The following is a 20073-nucleotide window of genomic DNA, read 5'->3' on the forward strand; positions in this document are numbered from 1 at the left end:
GTGAGGAAACATGGCAGTTTAAAGAGTAGACCTTTCCAGGCAATGTCCTCCCCCTTATAAAGACACATCGCAACAGCATCTCAACCATTTCAGTGAAAACCGTTTCACCAAAAACTTGTTTTTTCGGCAGGACAATCGGGAGATGGGAAGACCCACCTGAACCTCAAGTATGGATACTGAGCTCGGCGCAGCAGTCCCTGTATATAGTTAACACAACCACAAAAGCAATTAAAAGTGTCACCAATCGTTCTTTATTGCGGTCCGAGTTTCTTCGACAAGTCTTTTCAGACAAGCTGTACAAATATTTACAAGACCACGTGGAGGATGCAACGGACACAACTGGCATTAGGAGAAAGTCGTATTGCCGGGCTTACGGGATACCGGGTGTATTTTGGGAGATGGGATTAATGTGCCGTAGGCTCGCGATTGTGCTCGTAGCGACCGTTTAGACCTTTAGCGCACGTTCCAGAAAAGTTCCGACATGTGTTAACGGGACCATGAAATGATATTCGGCACGAGTTTTACTAACTGCTCGTCGCCTATACTCGTATTCACATCAAGACCCGCAGTGAGAATTACAAGAGGAATTTTTTGTGGGATTCAAACCCACAAATTAAAAGTCGTGGGTTCGAATCCCACCTAAAAAATCTTAAATTTTTCTTTAGGGCAAGTGAATTACTTTATAAAGTGAAATCATTTGAGATGTGCCTTTAATTCACATTAAATATCACGTTTTTTAATCACTTCCATTCCATGAATGACGTCGCATTTGACGCGAGCTTTGTGGGTTGTTTGAACTTCTCTCGCGAGGTCATGTGGCTGCGATGTCATGACCCTATCGACCAATCGTGGATTTTAGCGCATGCCACCGACGCCGGCTTCTCTGCGACGTGAGCTCGTTAATGCGATCACGTTAAAAGTCTCTGGCTCCTCTCGGGAACATCAAGAATTTCCTCCTTCAAGCGTCGAATGAAGATACTGTAGAACCATTTAATATTGCGGCTGCAATTTTTCGCGAATCGGTCAAAGAGTACATCATCACAGCTATTAAATTTCGCAAATTCCAGATGCCTGCATTGAAACTTAAAGGGGCTGTGCAACGACATTTAGTAGAAATATTTACTTTACACCAGCCTCCTGGCACTAGTGGAACCCAAGAATACTCGAACGCAACACCACTGACCAAGAAGCGTCTTCATCGCGGCGGAATTCAAAGGATGAAAGCGGAACTTTTCTTTTAATCTCTCCTTCCAAAACCGCCTTTTGCTCCTTCGCGAAATTTGATGACGGAGCTGTGGGGACAATGGCAACAGTACGATCCCCAGGAATGCGTCATCGAGCTTTGCGATCTCAGCTGTGACAATATTCAAATGCTGCTCACACAGTGGACGCGAAGACTGCGTACACATTCAATCTGGGCTCGTGACAATCGATGCCTCGACATGCATTCGGGTAGTGGCCAGTGTCCGATCGCTGCAACGACGACAATAGCCGAGCCATAACAATGTCTGAAACTCGGCGCATGTCCTGTGCTTTGCCAATCCTAGCGCGTGGCTATGATCAATATTGGCGGCATATAATCGGCTCCAGATCACGTGGCCGCTTGTTCTTGCTGCGAGTTGAGGGGGTGAACGGTGCTCGTTTTTCTTTAATTTTTTTCTGGAACTTCTATTGCGTGGGGTGAAAAACAAACGCGTGTTTCATGGGTCATTAACATCAGGGATCCGTTTCAAGCAGTATTTGCGCAAAGTACAAAAATTGTTGTATCGCCCCTTAAAGACAGGAATTGTCGCGGGCCCTTAAATTTCGCGAATTTCTCAATTCGCGGAATTCGGGGACATTAAGGGTTTTACAGTATATCTAGGTGCAGCTTAGATTAGCTTTATGTTATTTTATCGAGTTGTACGCGTTCCAAACGCCAAAAGCATTGCTTTTTTTTCGGTGACCAAATCTTGTAAAAATTCCTTCGCACAAATAATATGCAAAACTTCCTTTTTTCCTTGATGTGACAACGAGTATAGTGGGACACGACTGAAGTATCGCCCACGAGGACGAGGAACTAGAAACTTTTTTTTCCACCGTAAAATTCCGCAAACGGGGACTATCCGAAGCGGGGAATGCTTTTTAATGACACCCCAGAACTTCGTACATCTGTCCGTTCGTCCGTGCACTTGCCTGCTGAATTTAGCGGGTAAATTGGTGTCGCATGACGCCGCGACTCGACACCGTGACGTGCTCGTGCGACGTCCAATTCCCCACCAAAATCAACAGGAAAATGATCACGACCGTTTACAGTCTTCTAAACACATTTATACAATAGCTCTCTTAAAAAAACCAAAAAGTTTTTCCTTTTTAGGTTTTTTTTAATACTGCATTTGATGAATGATAAGTTTAAGGACAAAGGTGGCTGCCAATCTTTTAAAAATTCATTTTCACAAGAAGCTTTTTACGACTAGACGGTGTTTAGCAAAATGAAGAAAAAATGCTTCATGGTCCCTTTACAGTTACCGGATTCACGTGAAAAAACGTAGTAAAGGTCCGTTTCAACGAAATGCCAGACAGGTGTAAAATGTATGAAAAAAACTAACTGACAGAAACCACAAATCTAATATAATGAAAAATACCTTTCCTAGATCTCGACATCGCGCGACAACCTTTGCTAGCACCCTGGCCTTTTGTACCAGACAAAACTGGCTCGTCACTTCCTGTACATTCGTATGCAATTCATACTCACAGCATCACGCAAACTAGTCCATTCCCAACACGAGCGGAGGGGCACCATGTTTGGCGGCCACCCCAGGTTCTCTTTCAGCCACATTCACAACTCGTTCTTGGCAGATGGGACACTTTCATGGGATACTATCTACTCGATGTCTGAAGTGAGTACTCACACACTCGGAACACACACTGCCCAAGCTTTCCACGAGCGCCATTCTTCTACGAGTCGTCTTTGCCGAAGGGTCGCGACGACGCCCACAAACTCTCACTCTGTCGGAACTCTCCGACTTCCTTCCACTTGCACGCGACGGCACGACTCTGCGTCGTAGCAAAACGCACATAACTTAGAGTTACTAACTTCTACGAAGCCACAAGTATGGTAAACCAGAAAATGCTGTACCGAGTAGAGTCCTCCACTAATAAGCAGTCGAGGAAAGCGGGGGTAATGAAAAAGTAGAAACCATTTATGGCGTCTCAGTGCCTGTAAATCTGTTGCGACATTATACGGCAAGACACTGTTAGCACAGCACAGACACCGCGATTGCCAGTTATAACACGGAATGTGTTGTAGGGCTGGCTCCCAGCGGCATCCTGCCATTTGTAATCCTCTACCACACATTCCTGTAATGCACATCCCTGCAACACGCATTCCTGTAGTGCACGAGCATCACAGAAAATTTTACCACTATAAGAAGACACCGAATGAAGCGTGGAAGCACTCGAATTGGGGTACCTCCGGTTGTCCATTCTTCGCCGAATCGACTGCGCAAAGAGCGCGCATGGAAAAAGCGGCTTTGCCGCGTCATCACAAATAGCAGTGTCAAAGATGGGACGTGCGACTACCGCAAGAGGCGCAAACTTTGCGTTCTTCTCCTGTCGGGGCGCTAGCTTTGGCAGGGCTTTCTTTTAGAGATACTGAGCACGACGATGCTCGTGCCATCAAGGCAAAAGACGAGTAACAAGTTCACCTGCAGCGTCACCGCAAAGTGACAAACAATACATTCCATGTTACCGATTTTGCCACATAGTGCAGAAAAGTAACTTTTTTTTTTTCTTAGAATCAAATGACTGCCGTAAAAGCTAAATGCCTGTCAACATTGAGTCTCGGCAAAATGCGACAAAGCGCCGATGTCGCGTTTGTGCCAACAGTGCCATGAAGTGTCCAGTTAAAAATACCACATCCCTAACTTCGACTTTACTGCCGCCCCGCTGATGACATCGATGCCTAGGGAACGAGTATATTTACCAGCGTTGCTAGTAAAGCGAAGTTGTCCACTAAACATTACATGATAAATAAAAGAAAACAGCATGCAAAAATAAATTGTTTTTATAAATTAGAGTGGCTGACAGTTTATGAAGTGAAATCAAATTGATGCGGAGGACTTTAAAAAGATTTGGTTGAGTTCCACTTTAGAGTTAGCAGTATCGTACTGCACCGGCCAAATTGCTCATCAATACTGGAGATGATGAAAGCCTTGTGAAAGGCAGGCTCATTCCCCACAGCCTAAATCCTCATACAACAAATTTGACGCTGGTCATAGTAAAAACGTAAAGAAGAAAACACTTGCAGAGACGGAGACTTGCACCGTTGTTGCTTGTGAAAGGGCAACTCTGGTCAATATTTTGTAACCTGTGATTACGATTGTTTTCAGATGGGCAGTGTCCCCGAATTACAAGTTATAATTTTTTTTTTTCCATATTCCGCGTAGATTTAACAAAATATTGCGGCTTAAAGTTTGATTTTGGGCGTCTATTGCAAAACTGAAACCATCTGGTCGAGAGGGACGGCAACACTGATCATCAGCTGTATGGCAGCGACGCGACATCACAGCGGTGCTTCGGTACGTGTCGCCCAGTGTTGCTCGACTCACGGCTAACCCGCATGCCACCCGCTAAAGAGCAGCCGGTCGCACCTTGAAAATCGGTTTTGAGGAACATGCGGCTTCACCCCGATGTAACATTACGACTGTAATCCTGTTTCGTGCCGCTAAAGCGACGCCGGTCGTTCATATTGGTTTCATTTCCCACCGGAGTTGCCCTTTAAAAGAGTTGCGAGTCTCTCTCCAAGTAGTTTATCCTTACTGCTTTTACTATTTCCTCGGACACACACACTGTGTCCTATAGTCAGTGACGGGTTAGGATCCCAGTATATGCTCCGCCTCCAACGCAAGCACCTTTGCTAACACTTCATCACACTCAAAGTGAAAGCCTGGCAGAAAGCAAAGAGCGCGTGCTGCAGCCGGAGTTTCCACCGTGTTCCTGACCCGGCGCCAACCACGGTTGACTCAAATCCCTTGCCAGTGAGCACGGTGGTTCGGCCGATCCCGCATACATTCCGTCTCTAACTAAGGGCGACGAAAAAACAAAAAGACGCCCCCGGAGTCTCTCGGCCTCAGTCCTGCTTCTCGAAGCCAGAGGCAAAGAGCCTCTCGGCAATCGCTTCGGTGCTGTCTCCGGCGCCGGAAGACGGGGGCGCTCCGTTGGTGCCGTGCGCGACGGCTTCCCTCCGCTTGATGCGTGCGTACGGCCCGATGTCGGGGTCCATGATGAAGTCGTACAGCACCTGGACCCACGAGTTGTGCTGGGGGAGGTCGTCGTAGAACTCCCCCGCTATCTTCTTCACCTGCAACAGAGAAGGCGGCACTCCTTTAGCTGACGGTCTTCGCCGGTGGACCATGCTCTGCCTGGATCACGGTGTAAGGTATACGTGTGGGTCTGAATGCGCAGCACAACGAACGCCGCGACGCGATTGACCACATAGTTTTACTGGCGCGCCTGAGTAGCCTATTCCCATGGGTTACGCAGCTGAGAAGGAAGTTGCCCCGCCCAGACGGCGCAACTGAGGAAAAAGAAAGAAACGAAGCGTCGTGTGCACGTGCGTTTTCCGCTCGGCGCACCTGCTCTTACCAGGACGGACGCTGGCTCGAACGCGGTGCCAGAGATCATTCCGCTTCGATGCGTTTGTAAAACTGCTCTTGCCGCCATTGAGGCACGAAACTGGGCGAATGAAGGAGCGCTGTCCAAGCAACACGCATAGAGCAAGTGCCAAGTTCTACGTGATATGGCACGCCCAAAGAAAAACTTTAAAGACGAGCTCGCATATAGAGAAGCATGAAAAACCGGGCCCGCGACAGGCTACCACTAGCCGATTATCGAAGAGTCACCTGGTGGCAACGCTTGCAACCGATGCGAGGAGAGGACTTTGCCCAGCTGCTGCGACGCGTGCAGTGTCTAAGCGTCGCAGCAAAAGAGACGTCCATATACAGGACATCTCTTTTTAAGCTTAACAGATTTATTGAAAAAAGCCAAAGAAGCTACACTGATGTGCTTTGTTTGGGCGAGTTATGTGGCTAACGGGAAATAATATAGGGGGTCTACACGTTGCAATAAGTTGAATAATAAACTAATTTGTTAATTAAGTTTTCAATTAGTAAAAATAGATATATGGTTCAAATTCGAAACTTGCTGAGCATCACTGCAACAGGCACGAGGCTGAGGCTATGATAAAAGAGGGAAGAACCGGTGTGGGTGCGTTATTGCCCCGGTAGCCTTGCTGGTTCTGCACGAGAGGCTACTTTTGCGATCCACCGCGCTCCAAGTCCCTCTCAAATCGACAGATTCAGCGGTTTTTTACGACGCTCGGCATGTTTCTAATCAGAACCGTTTGTTTATTTTTGCTACTTTTCAATGTTCAATTCAATGTTTGTTTATTTACCATTTTTTCACAATGGTGGGGGCTGGGAAAAAAAAAGCTGCATGTACAGCTTGGCGGCTTCCCAGCACCAGAAAAGTTTCAGCAGCAGCGGCAATGCGAGTACACGCGCAGGTTACACATTTTTATACATATTGAAAAAAAAAAGTTATACAATATTATTTAATGAAGAGAACAGTGAATACAAAACCAAAAAAATCAAGCAAAACAGTAAATACTATACAAAAGCAACTCTAGTGTAACTATATCACTCGTTACACAAGAAATAAAACCGTAAGTCTTTGGGTGAAAGAGTTATTGTTCCTATGTGGTTTAAGATTAAGCTATTTAGTAACTTGGGGAAATTTATTTTGATTCTCTGAAGACCATAATTGGAGTGTGAGTTTTCAATGAAGCAGGGTTCAGAATTACGAGTTGAATAAATTGAGCTTCTTTTCTGCGGTGATGCTAGAGAGATGGAACAGTCTGTTTTCTCTGCATTCTACTTCATATTTGATGCATAACTTAAAGTTGTAGAATGTGAAGATTGTCATGGCATTGCGATTGCGAAAAAGAGTTCCTGTGTGAAAGCCATAATTGACATGGCAGGTGATTCTTAGAGAGTTTTTTTTGCAAGAGATGTATTTTCTGATGTTTCGATCCTGTGGCTGTCCTGTTCAGATGAGAACAAAATAACGACTGGTATAGAAGTAGTTTAACACTTTTGTTTTGAGTTGTCATGTGCTGTCTAAGCAGTCCACGATAAAGAACATTTTTGAGGGATAAATAAACTTATGTCATACATTTTACAAACGTTTCATATGTGGCATACCTGCTTATGATCAGTAGCCCTATGTAGAAGAAATCATCAAATATCTGCTTTGTATGTGTAGCCATTCATACGGTAAATTATAGTTCTGTCTTGCATCATATTTAGGTAAATTTCTGATCATTCAAACTTTTGATAATTCAGACAAAATTCGTGACTTCCTCGAGTGTGAATTAATGAGAGTCTCCTGCATCACTGAAGCGGCGCAGGAGTGACAATGGCTGGCACAGCAAGCTGGAAGGGGACCAACAAAGGATGCAGCTGCAAAATGAGCGCGGTGGGTCCGGCAGCTACAGTAAGTTAGTCGCCATCACGCAGCGGCCGCCCGTCAATCCAAGCACCGGTTCAGGGACCGCCCTTCTGGTGCAATATATAATGAGCGTAAACAGACTGTGGTTTAGGGTAGACTCGAGCAAAGGCATCTTAAATGCAGTCTACCTACAGTGCAATTCACTGATAGCGATAGTGAGAAAACCCCAAAATCCAATCGTTATAACCGATAATTGCTGTGTCTGGACTAGAAACTGATCATTATAAGCAGTACATAGTCATGTGGTATCGTGATAAGTGGATCGCACTTTATTTAGAACGCCTTTAGGAAATGCCAGGGAGACAGTAAATTCTTTTTATCAAGTTGCTTCCTCGAATGTGGAAAGAGGCACTCATAGTCACACAATGAGGGTGCCGAAGTGCGAAATGCTTCCTAAAATTGGGAGAAACTGGCCACGTGACCGTGTCAAGCGCCAAGGTCCAATAGATTTATAAAGACACGAGCCCTCTAAATTTAGCTGAGGACGGTGCGGTACAGCTTCGGGTAACTAGCCCCCGTTCCCGGGGGCTAGTTAGCTGAAGTAAAATGCCTGCGACGCGTCCTCGACTGGTATGTCTACTGCATCCTCAAATGTTGCCAAAGGAACCCCGTGAAACCGCTAGAAACTGCTAAATTTAAGGCATGGGCTGAAAATGGCCTTTTCTACACCGTGCTTTGAGGCTTGCCCCCGTAATACCTTCCCGAGCATCGACAATCTTGTCGACGCTCGCGACAATACTTTTGTCGAGAGTGAGCAAAAATGAAGACCCCACGACTCCAACTTACCACTGAAATTAAGCTATTTTCTATCAAATGTTAAACCGGAGAATGTTTTAGACAGCTGGAAATTACGCCAACACGACCCGAAAACCGCCGAAATTCCCGCCAATCGCAAAACGACAGCTTCTCCCGCCGGATAACTCAGAAAAGCGCTAAATTTGGCGGGAAAACTGCTACATTGGCAACGGCACTTTCAGCGCATGGATGGGATAGGACGCTAAATGCACCGGCGGAAGGTGTGTTCCAGGCATCACAGCCGAAGCGAAAGGGAATGTTTCGCGATCGCTTCGAAGACAGAACGATCTGGATCACAGAGCGGGGGCAATCATGTGGAGGACGAGCATGCTCACTCACCAGGGGAAGCTTGGAGCCGGGCACACCGGGGAAGTCGTGGTGCTCCATATGGTAGCCCACGTTGAAGGTGACCCAGTTGAGGCAGCCGTAGTATGAGTAGGTCTCGTAGCCCTTCTTGAACATGTAGTGCTCCGAGACAAAGTGGCCCGCCACCGGGTGCAGTCCCATGGCCATCAGGGAGCCCCCAATCATGTAGAAGAGCACCCTGCCACCTGCACCCGCCACACGCAAAGACACGCATTAACTTGTCTTAAAGAGCGAAAGCATGGCAAACCGTGCATGCCTACGTACAGCGACTGAGTTTACCGAAATGCATTCGTCTACGTACGAGAGGTTAGGCACGAAAAAAGTGAGGAATTGATCGTGTGCGCGGCAAGGCAGACGGCATCCCTTTAGGGGGCAGACAAACCGTGCCTCGGTCGTGAGTTCTTTGTTTAACGTAGTGCCCCCCACGTGGTTTTTAGTTGTTCAAAATGACGTATCCTTCGACGTATCTCCCTTTCCCGTTGTGGAAAGCCGAATCCTCGTTCATAAAGCACCGGCGGTTTCCTGACGACGGCACAGAAAATCAAGGCAGCCGTTTGTACAGTAGCAGACGGTCCCACGTTTGTATGCGGAGCGCAATTTCATCCGCTTCTTGCGCAGGGGTTGCCATTGACGTCTGAACGGAGAGCTCTGATTGGCTCTGATTGGAAGTATAGTTGGCAGACCTCAATGCTAGCTGCCTTGAGGTCTACCCACTATCCTTCCAATCGGAGCCAAATAGAGCTCGGCGTTTTGGCGCCACCGTAAAACCTGTGCAAGAAGCAGACGAACTTGCGCTCCGCATTCCCACTGTATCCTCCAATTGCAAATCAGTGCCGTGGTGCCACTTTCTGTGTTAGAAGCAGACAAACTTGCTTGCTGTATACCACACACTGTCTCAGTCTCGCACCTACGTCGACACGACTGGCAAACGTCAAGTATTGTTAAGCCATATTTTTTTACAGTAACTTCTTGAATGAGCCAATCGGCTCATTACTACTTGTTGGTGCAGCTTCTAGCCAATTTTCCCTCATAAATTGGTCGCAGCTTCGCAATGTGGAAGCTACACTTCGTTTTGGCTTTCGATGGACCACAGCGGACGCTACGAGCCATCAAAGCTAATCCAACGCCGCGCGAGTGTCACGGGACCTTTGCAAAGGTCGCAGCCGAACATAGTCATGTGATGCATTTGAACCGCTGTATTGGCTGAGATGGTTCGTAGCACTTACTGCGTTCTATTGTAAGGTGAAACAGAGAATAGCAGGTGGCGCCACCTTTGGCATCGTCTGCTAACGGGCAACCATTCGTGCGGCAGGTTGGCCCTTTTTTTACGCCGCGATAACGACCCAAGGCAACCGATGACTCTATTCGCTTCTCTTCCTATTGAAGGCTTTGTGTTAAGACTGGTTTGCATATTTACATTTGTGCGTGCTTTGTGTATGTTGCATTTCCTTTAACCGCTGAACACACTGGCACCATTCTACTGGGAGCCCTAGAACACATCCGACCCTCGCGCCACTAGACTGAAGGTTTTGCCATATTTGTGAGATCAGACCTAAGGACGCTCAGTGAGAAAAAGCCCCCGGCAACGGCGCTAAAAGTATTTCGAGCCCACGGTAAAAGTGCGACGCAACAAAAATTACAACAATGTATACGCAGGTCGGATGTGTTCCAGGGCTGCCAAATAGATGACGGCAGCATGCCGGCAATTAGGCGGTTGAAACGAAACGCAACGGACCCGAGCACACTCAAATGCAAATGCGTGAACCTGCCTTTGGCCTATGTCGTGGCCAGAAGCGTAGATTGGTGTCTCGAACCGGCTGCGAGACGTCGTTGTCGGAGTGTCCCCTACCCGCCGCGAGCGGCAAACGTATGGAAGCTCATTGAGAGATGCTGCAAAGCAGCAGACACTTCTTCTCGGCGTCGCACTCGTTGCAAGACACTGCGGAGATCTAGTAGTGGAGTCATTTGGGGAGTGGGCTCACCGCAGAACTTGTAGATGAGGACGTCGAAGGCCAGCTGGACAAGGAAATTGACCACCTCCAGGCCGGTGACCGGCTTGGGGTAGACAAGCACCGGGCGCAAGGCGTAGAAGAAGGGCTGCAGGATGATCCAGAGCAGCTTGGTGCCCGTGTAGCAGAACAGCTTCGCCTCCAGCTCTGTCGGCAAGTCCGCGTCCTTGCTCGGTATGCCCTGCGAGGTGGGAACGCCCCATGTCGGCGCCGCATTCTGGCTGCACGTGCACACCCTAAGCTCGGGAGATCCCGAAGGGTTCTCGTAGCTTAGAAAGGCAACTGGAAGACCTTCCTGCCTTTCTCTTCTGGCTGGCGACGACTGAGCCGAGAGTTTTTGGCGGTGCCCTCTTACGCTTCTTTACATGATGTAACTACCGGGATTTGCTCCGCCGTGGCGTCACGAGTTGAGAGTCGTCAGCGCGCGTAATAAAAAGCGCGGAGTGGTCGCATCCCGAAACCAACACTTCTGACGTCGACTCTACGACGTTACCCTTACTTCCGTCGACGAAAGCAGAATTAATCCGTTTTAAGGCATCGTTGTGAGGGTTCAGCCAATTGCGGAAAGTTGAACGCAACGACGCTTTTGGCTGCGCATGTCGCCAATGGCGAGCACTTTTCGGATTTTTTGTTGGCCTCGCTCGGAAGAATTGGGACATCACCCACCTGGTACCGATGGTGCTCCAGGTGGTACTTGCGGAAGGATATCGACGCCGGCAGGCCCACGGGCAGGTTTGCAAAGATGCCGAAGAGCCGGTTGGGGAGAAACACGCCGTGTCCAAAGGCTTGGTTGTGGGCAATCTCATGGAGGGCCAGCATGAGGGCATGGTTAATGACGCCGCCGAAGAAGTAGGCCGCGAGGAGGAGGGTGGGCCAGCTGGCGTTCCTCAGCAGGAAGAACATGAGGAACTGGGTGAACACCATGGCCGTCACCTGCCACTTGAACCAGGGATCCGGCCGCATCAGCTGCCGGATCTCCGGATACTTCTCTGCGTGGACCACAACGGGGGCAAAGAGATTAGACGTGTCGTTCGCCCGTTTTGTTTGCAAGTACGAAAGGCACATAAATAATTGTTTGAATTGAATGGTGCCTCGTCGCTCTTGGGGGTGTCTACCACATTGCCTTTCCCAAACTCCCCGACTTTTCCAGGCTTTCCCCCGAGTATTTCGATTAAATTTTCTGACCGTTAGGAAAGAAGAAAATGTGGCTGTTCAAGATCTTCCTGTTTACTCTGGTGAATCGGGTGGTGGCTCGTGTTACCTAGTGAGGCCAGGCCGGCGCAGCTGTAGCCTCGGCTACTGTAACGTGCTCCGGGCGTCTGAGCGAACGAATAAGCGAGAAGTGTGACCGATGAGCGAAAAAAAAAAAGAAAAGTCGAAAGGGAAAAGAAGAGTGGAGAGGATGGTAGCAGAGTCAGTGTGCTATCTTCCAGGCAATGTTTTTGCCCCTAGATGGCGCAAGTTGTACTGTCGCGTTCTAGGCAGCCGGTTTGCCGCCACTCACTTTGCAGTTAAACAAATAGACTATGCCGAGCATTTGTTTTGTGTTGCTGCGCGGGCTTCCAAAGCATGTAATCGATACCACGAAACTGCTCGTCATCAGTTGGGAACAAAATTAAAGTTCAGAGAGTGACCCCCCTCCCCCCCCTCCTTTGGCCTGCTGCTGACGTCAGTTTTTCATTATTGCCAATAGAAGACTTTCCGTTTGAAAAAACCGCTGAGGACAAAAATAGTAAATACGATAAGTTTGTGAAAAAACATAATTTTAGCCTAATATTTGGGACGCTATTTTAGTTATGTTTGTTGGTGTGTTTAGCAACTTTTAAAGCAAATCGGGGACCACAAAGAAAACCTCGGAGTACCCCTTCAAGGCCCTACGCGCACTTGTGCCCGTTTACGATCAAGTTCTTGCGATCTCTTGTGATGGGAGAATGCACTGGCACGCCAGCACCATCTACGAGGTGGACCTGGAACTGCATTTCGCTAGGGCAAAGGTTTTTTCGGCATTTGCATGATCAAACGTCTATGAGAAACATTCGTTCATAACAATGCCAAGAGTCTTTCAAGCCAAAAAAGAAAGAATGGCACACACACAAAAAAAGAAGGAAATACATGATAATGGGAGTGTCCCATGGCTGCCCAAAAGATGGCGCGTGTGTTCCCTCATTGTAATGTGGAGAGCAAATCGTCTGCTGCTTGTGCAGGAGTTGCGGTGACGTCACAACAATGCTGAGCTTTAATAGACCGATCTCACCAGCCAGTCTGACTACGCTACCGCTGCCGCAATGCATCGAGGGAACTTCAGTCTTTCTGCGCGTGCGGCAACCTCGCTGGAACTCTGCGCGTGCAGGGCACGAACAGTCTCGTGCACTGCCGAATGCCTCCTGTGAACTAGAGTTATGACTGCCTTGCGCAAGCGCCAAACGCTTGGTGAGATCGGTCTATTGGCTTTGACTGAAAGGATAGTGGCTCAATGCTAGATGCCTTGGAATCTACCAACTGTTTTTTTCAATCAGCGAATAAGAGCTCGGCGTTCTGAGATTATTGCAACCCCTGTGCAAGAAGCAGACGAATTTGGGCTCCGCATAGATTTTAAGAGGTTTTAAAGGAACACTGAAACACACCAAAATTTATTTTTTTATTTTTGGCCGGGGGATTATGGTGTTAAAAGACTACCCAATCAATATTTTGCTACAGCGTCACATATATTTTTAAAAAAGTAAAAAAAAGCAACTATTTGAGACCGAAACTGAAACTGGACTGGGGAGGAAGAAGAAATATAGAGGAGGAGAGAGTTGGCGGAAGTCACGTGGCTTTGCTACTTTTTTTTTCAATCGCGGTATTTGCAGTTTTTTAGAAGCTACAAGAAATGGGTATCGTATTTCTTTTCTTTTTTTTTTAATATTGTGTGTGTGCCTTCAATGACCCACGACTTTGATCATGTTTGGTCGTTGTGTCTAAACCATAGAAAATGGCACGCGACCAGGGAGAAGAGTGAACACGACTCAAACCGGACAGTTCTCGATCGGCGGGTTTTGGGCGGAAAGAGAATGAATTTCGAGCTGCAAACTGTTTTCTGGGTACTTAAGCTCTCATATGTCATGTACAAATAAAAACCCTGCAGGGCACAAATATCTGGTCAGTGTCCCTCTAAGGCACTAGGTCATAAGTTGTCTCAAGTGTGTGAACCGGCCTTTAGCCTTGCTAAAGGCTCGGAAGTGTTTCAGGACCGCCCGACAGATGGCGCCACTCTGTTCTCTCATCACAAGTGATCTCACGAGGGAGCATGACGCACCTCGTCCCGCACAAACGCAAGTGCGTGGCTTGGCAGCCCAAGCTGCCAAGCGTTTTTATTGTACAAAGCCAAGCACTCCTCTATCGCAAGAAAGCAACTGTATCTCCCAGACATCACAGTCCTTATCAAAGAAAGCTGATCCCTGCCGGGCAAGAAGATGGACTTCAGCACTGGCCCCTCACATTTCCACCTAATGTATGTTGTCTATAAAAGTGCCATATTCCAGTCATTACGTCTTCAGAAACAACCACAATGGAGTTCTACTGCCTAAGCCTGTTTTTGATAGGTAGACTTTAACGGACGGACTCAAACTTCCACGGGCTTTTTTTATCAACTCGAGCTCGATTCCTACCAGACAGATCACCACAACCCAATTTTCCCTTTGCAAGCTTCTACATCACTGGGATCCTTTGCCGCTACATCAGTATTTGAAATAAAACAAATATTCACTTGTTCATTTGAATAAGTAAATATAATAGTGAAAAATGAATTATTTGAATATTAATTTGAATATTCAAACATTCATTGATTAATTTCAATGTAAATTTTCTATATTCAAATCTTTTTCCTAGATTTTCACCATAACTGATCAGCTTCCTCACATAATTCATAACACTAAAATATTGAGCAGGGCTAGTTGGTTCAACATATTTAAATTATAAAGCGCAAGGGACAGACACATAAATGAAGTAGACAGGACAGCATTATACTCACAACTGGTGCTTTAATAGAAAATTATGGAAGAGAAAAGAGAAGCGATAGGCGTTATACGGAAGACAAAAAGGACGAAAATAAAAGAAGGAAATTAAAGAAGTATGAGAAGCATAGAAATTGTAGATATGAATCATTATGTAGAAATAACAAAAATTAAAATTAAAAAATTAATATTTTCTAAATTTTTCTTTTAATACACGTCTGTGACTGCCACTGCACACCAATCTTCAAAAAGACAGACCTTGGACAGTACCATAATCAAAGGTAAAGATAACTTTTTTGAGGTGAGGACAATCAAGACTTGTGGTAATGTCTGCATCGGTGCAATTCGTGTGTCCTTGTCAGACAAAGCACTATTATACCTCCACCACACTACATGAGGTGTCAGAAGGCTTCTAGTTAGGTGGATGATCATCTCAAACTTCATCCTTCAAAGTCGTGTTGAAATAATGTTAAGAGTTACATATTTTAATGCCTTTAATAATAATTTTTTTATTTTGTAATTTTTATTCTTCACTTATTTCAACGTATTAATTTATATCTACAATTGCTACTATTCTCCTACTTCTTTAATTTCATTCTTTTATTTTCGTCCTTCTTGTCTTCCACATAACTTCCATCACTTCTTTCTTCTCTTCCATAGTTTTCTATTAAAACCCCAGTTGTGAGTATAGCGCTGTCCTGTCTACTTCATGTCCGTGTCTGTCCCTTGCGCTTTATAATTTCAAATTCATAACACGCTACAGACATGCGAGCGAAGCCTACACAGAAGTATAGAAACGAATAAATGGCAATTTGTTTTCAATCGAATAAATTCCATGTTATTACATTCACAAATAGTAATGCAGGAAATTGGACGTCCTAATGGATCACACTTTGTGTGCAAACGGAGCAACGACAGGTACTGGTAGCGTTGCTTGAGAAACCCAACTGTCTGGAGCGTTGCTGCCGTCTGCTTTTCTTGCTTCTATGCTGGAGAGCCGTGATGTTCTAACGAGCTGTCACCACCCACTGTCGCTAGTTTACTCTTGGGCAACGACGCAACCCAATGCACAACCTGGACGCTCTCCAGGAAGTGTCTCGGCCAGCCCAAGATGGCGGATGACTTCAAGACATTTGTTTTTTTGTGGCTTTCTTAAAACCTCGTGTGCACTTTCTTTGTGCTCAGAAACATTAAAAAATATTTAGCTTTATTCTATGCCTATGCACAGATAATAACAAATATAAATTTGGCCACAAAAAAAAAAAGTAGTTAATTACAACATGAAAAAATAAGTAATGTAATGTGCCTCCCTTTTTTTTTATTTTCTAGGTGTTTGTGTTAATTTATTTTCACTACATTGTCTCATCGTTTTCATTACTGAGCTTGTTATTTGTGGTAGCAAGTTGTGTGGCATAATTAATTTGCTGTTTTATCAAATTCACCTTAGTATTTTATTTTGTTTGTGCAGTGCACCATGTAATGCTTTTTGGCCTTTAGAAGGAAAGAGTTTTGTCTAGGGACAAAATGAAGCACGAGACAACGTTGGCATGGGAGGCACGATGCTGACAAAGAGGTCAGCCTATTGGATCACTTTTAGAACGGACGTGGGTTTGGAGAAGCCACCATAAAGAAAGTTGCTGGATCTGTCTACTTTTTCCTAAAACTAAAACAGGCAGTCATGCACGTCGCAACTAAACCATCTTTTTTTCTTTTCTCAATCCTTGTTTTTTTTTTTTAATATTTCTCAGAAAAAATTTTAAGGTACATGTTTGTTCAATCTGTATTGTAACTTCAACCAAAACACCAGTTTCTGCTTTCATACAACTCGGCAACTTTTAACAAACGGTCTCCCCCTTAAATTCTAACTTCCAGGCGTCCTTTTGTACATTAAACTTGAGTCAGTTTCGGCCGTGTAATTAAAGTTCGGTCCTATAAAAGGTCCAGCCTTTCTGTACTCACAAAAGTGAGGCCCCCTGTGAGCGAACAGCTCCAAAGAAGTCATCGGTGTGCGAGAATTTGACCTTCACTAATACAGGCTTGCTGAAATTGGCTTAGGTGTGCCACAAACTGGTTCCATAACACTTGGCACCCTCTACAAGGAACGGCAAGATTTGTAGCTCCATTCCTTCTCTCCACTTCAAAGAATAAATAACAAATCTAGTAGAGTTTAAAAGGACGACTGCGGAAGCCCAAAACAAACAGTTGAAGCTACTCGCGATAACGGCCGCGTGTACTCGACCGGTCGCCCTTGCAGTGTGCGCACAATAATGGCACGCATTTAAAAGTGAAAACATATAACAAATTAAGCCGGAAACAGAAGCTGTCAAGATATTCAAGGTCAGAGAAGTGCGTAATACTTCCATCTAAAAAGAAAGAAAAAAAAAAAAAAGAAAACGGGCCAAAAAAAGAAAAAGAAAAAAGTACGTGTTCTAAGCTGAAGACATCGGTCGACCGTCTTGACACACTTTCGTCAGAGTACAGAAATTTTCCTCAAGGCACCGACGTGTTGTGTGTCAGCCCCACGGGTTGGTTGCCCTTACCTTACACGCGTTACGGGTAAAAGATAACGGCCGCAACGCGCGGTTCCGCATACTACACGATTAAAGTCACGTAGGCGCTCTTGGCAATTCTAGAAGAAAACAAAGGCAAATTGTTAAGATAAACCAAAGACCGGATCAATATTTTCTTTATTATTAGGAAACATATACTGTTAACAGCCGCATACTGCAACTGTTTTTTAACGGAACTTGGAATCAAGCACTGGTGCTGTTCATTATCACTCCATACCGTAACATTTCGGGTGACGATCGATTATATAGACAGGTGAAATGACTGGGCGATCTATTTTGGTAATAATTTCCATATACCGGCGGAGGGTGTCGGCGCTTGATTATGACGACAGCTCCATTGATCGAAATATCGGCTGTTAATGGGTACCACGTTTGCGACATCTAGGTGGCGGTTACGACACCGACGTAGCAGCCTTATCTTTCACATCGATTGACAGCAACGCGGTTGTAACGAGCTATTCCACATGGGTAGTCTACAGACCACAGGTGGGACCACTCCTCGGGCGAAGGCTTTAGGCCAAGGATCGGCACCGCTCTTTTGTGAAGATCGCGGGAAAGCATGAGGTAGATAAGCGCTGGATATACGCGGAACGAGGTTGCGGAAGGGTTGGACGTGAGGAGTAGGTGGAAGAGACGGAGCGGAACGCACGAGAACACTGCGAACACGCCCGGTGGATCGGCGAACACCAGACGAGAGGTGCTTGTGGTCTAGAAAAGGCATCCACTCACTGAGAATCACTTTCCGTCGGCTGGCGTGTGGCTCGTCGTCGTGCACCCATTCAAAGTCTGTTCTCGAAACGTGAGCACCCATTCTTGACACCTCTGCGAGCACGGACCAGCCGGCGAGCACAGACGAGCTGACGAACAGGCAAGCGAAGGGAACAAAAAATGAGCAGCAAATAAAATCTGTAAGCCGACGATATTCACCGCGCGATGGCGTAGCGTGTCAACGCTTCTTTTTGTCTTGTTGTTTGTTTTTAATGATTTCTCTTTTTCAGGTTTTGGCGTTTCATTAACGCTTATAACACAAATGTTAAACTATTACTTTATTTTAAAAAAATGCAAAGAGACACAAACAATATTGTTAAGCCGACACATAGCTTCAAACACGTGCATAAAAAATGCTTAGCAAAAAACAATGAAACAGATAAAACACATCCATAAAAAAAAAGATTGAGCTCCGACGGTTGCTCTGACGCCATGACAACGTCACGATAACGGCGGTCACGTGGTTCTTCCTCCATCTTTGCAGATGGGCAAGATGGCGTCCTCGGATGTGGTTACCGAGGTAGAGATTCAGCCCGAAATCCAAGAAGTCGAGATAGAGGCTATCCCCGTCGAAATGCCCGTCGAGACCGTGGTCACAACCGTCGAATCCGTCGAGGGACAGCCCATGATCGCTTTGCAGCCGCTGCCAGAACCCGGGAGGGAAGAGATCATACTCCAAACGCAAGAGGAGATCGTCGGCAGCATCGACGCCGATCACGAAGCGCTGTCCGGCTACGACAACATCCCAGTGCCCACGCCCGAAGTGTTGATAGAGACGAGTCCGAGCACGTCCGGCAAACGCGGCCGCAAAGGGAAGCGAGGCGGCAAGGGGAGAGGCTTCGGCGGCGAACTCACATTCGAGACGGACCGGAGTACTCGCAAGTGGGAACAAAAACAGGTGCAGATTAAGACGCTCGAAGGCGAGTTTTCCGTCACCATGTGGGCGTCCGGAACGGAGGACGGTAGGTTCATTTTCGAAATCATACTAGAAGTGAGCAGCGTCCCCGCGAATCGCCGCAAAAATATCGGCGCCGCTTGGATCGCGAAGAACGTCGCGGGTGCCTTGTCGCGGTCTCCCCGCCCGAGGCAACATCGCCGGTGGGGGTGCCGCGGCACGGGCCCAGTTTGCCGCACGTTGTGCGGGTGAATCCCGGACATTTCGGGCAGTTTCTGGCAATGTTTTGAATGAAAAACCGGCCATGAATCCTCCATGGGCGCCGCCATGTTCCCCGAACTAACAATATGGCGTCTTTTCGAGTATGGCGGAGGTCGGCCATCTTTGGACGGCACGGCGTCGCGTTTGAGCAGGCTTTTCGGAGCAGTCGGCTCGCTCGGCGCCGTCGCTGGCCGACGCGAACGGCTTCGATCGAGGACTACGGTAGTCTCAGAGACCGTGGCGTAGAATTCGGGCCCGACTCGGGGGTGTGGGCCCTGCGTAAACAGCTTTTATCGTTCAAGGTTGGCGTCGGGTGCGCAGCGCAGTTCACGAGTACGAGCGAAACCCGTCGACCCCTCGATTCTCCGCGCGTCGCCTTCGTAGGGAGGCTTTCTTTTGCGCTTCTATGTCTTAAGTACGCTAAAACTTTGTAGCTTAAGTTCGACTGGGTCACGTTTGAACTGTGTATTTGAGCGCTTGCGCGTAATAAAGGTATTGGAAAGAAAATCAATAAACAAGAAAAGGAAAAAAACAAAAAAAAAAAAACGAGAGCGGAGTGTTGGGGGAGGGAGTTGCTCGTAGCTGTTGAACGAGCCAAACGAGCGAAAACCCTTTTACGGGATTGCGCGCGCGCTAGCGCTGAGCGCCTGACAACAGTACGAGGTGTACGAGGAAGGCACTCGAGCACGAGCGCGTTGAATACAAATTGTTCTGAGTGCGGTAGAACTTGGGAATTATTACTGGCCACGCGTGTTGTGTGATCATTCTGAATTTGGCTCTCGTCGATAAGAAAGGAGATTATTTTCTTATCCTCTCTTTTGAAACGACAGGGTGCAATCATGGCAATAACCGCGTTTTCGCTCTCGCGT

The 20073-nt window shown here is 46.7% G+C and overlaps 3 protein-coding genes across 5 annotated transcripts in view; 2 read left to right on the plus strand and 1 right to left on the minus strand.

Annotated features, from left to right (window-relative positions):
* The window catches only part of LOC8033380 (kanadaptin), a 25621-nt gene extending 25372 nt beyond the window's left edge, over nt 1-249 (plus strand). The window contains exon 14 of the mRNA XM_029982076.4: nt 131-249. Within this exon, the coding sequence (XP_029837936.2) occupies nt 131-180 (50 nt within the window). The 3' untranslated portion in view covers nt 181-249. The remainder of the gene's footprint in view (nt 1-130) is intronic.
* On the minus strand, nt 229-18206 carry LOC8033384 (sphingolipid delta(4)-desaturase DES1). The gene is made up of 5 exons (XM_002403931.5): nt 18010-18206; nt 11385-11707; nt 10692-10899; nt 8683-8894; nt 229-5341 (listed from the first exon to the last, which is right to left on the minus strand). The coding sequence occupies exons 1-5, from the start codon at nt 18089-18091 to the stop codon at nt 5111-5113; spliced, it is 1056 nt and encodes a 351-aa protein (XP_002403975.2). The 5' UTR covers nt 18092-18206; the 3' UTR covers nt 229-5110.
* Nucleotides 18207-18503: 297 nt separating this feature from the next.
* LOC8033385 (transcriptional repressor protein YY1) overlaps nt 18504-20073 on the plus strand; it is a 31108-nt gene continuing 29538 nt past the window's right edge. For 2 of the 3 annotated variants that reach the window (XM_029982072.3, XM_029982073.3), the window contains exon 1: nt 18505-19010. In XM_029982072.3, coding sequence (XP_029837932.1) covers nt 18533-19010 — 478 coding nt within the window. In that variant the 5' untranslated portion in view covers nt 18505-18532. Of the gene's footprint in view, nt 19011-20073 lie in introns of all 3 variants that reach the window. The other variant, XM_040205734.2, reaches the window with a different exon arrangement.

This window comes from Ixodes scapularis, unplaced genomic scaffold, assembly GCF_016920785.2.
Source record: "Ixodes scapularis isolate PalLabHiFi unplaced genomic scaffold, ASM1692078v2 PGA_scaffold10__122_contigs__length_95168666, whole genome shotgun sequence".
Classification (NCBI taxonomy): Eukaryota; Metazoa; Arthropoda; class Arachnida; order Ixodida; family Ixodidae; genus Ixodes; species Ixodes scapularis.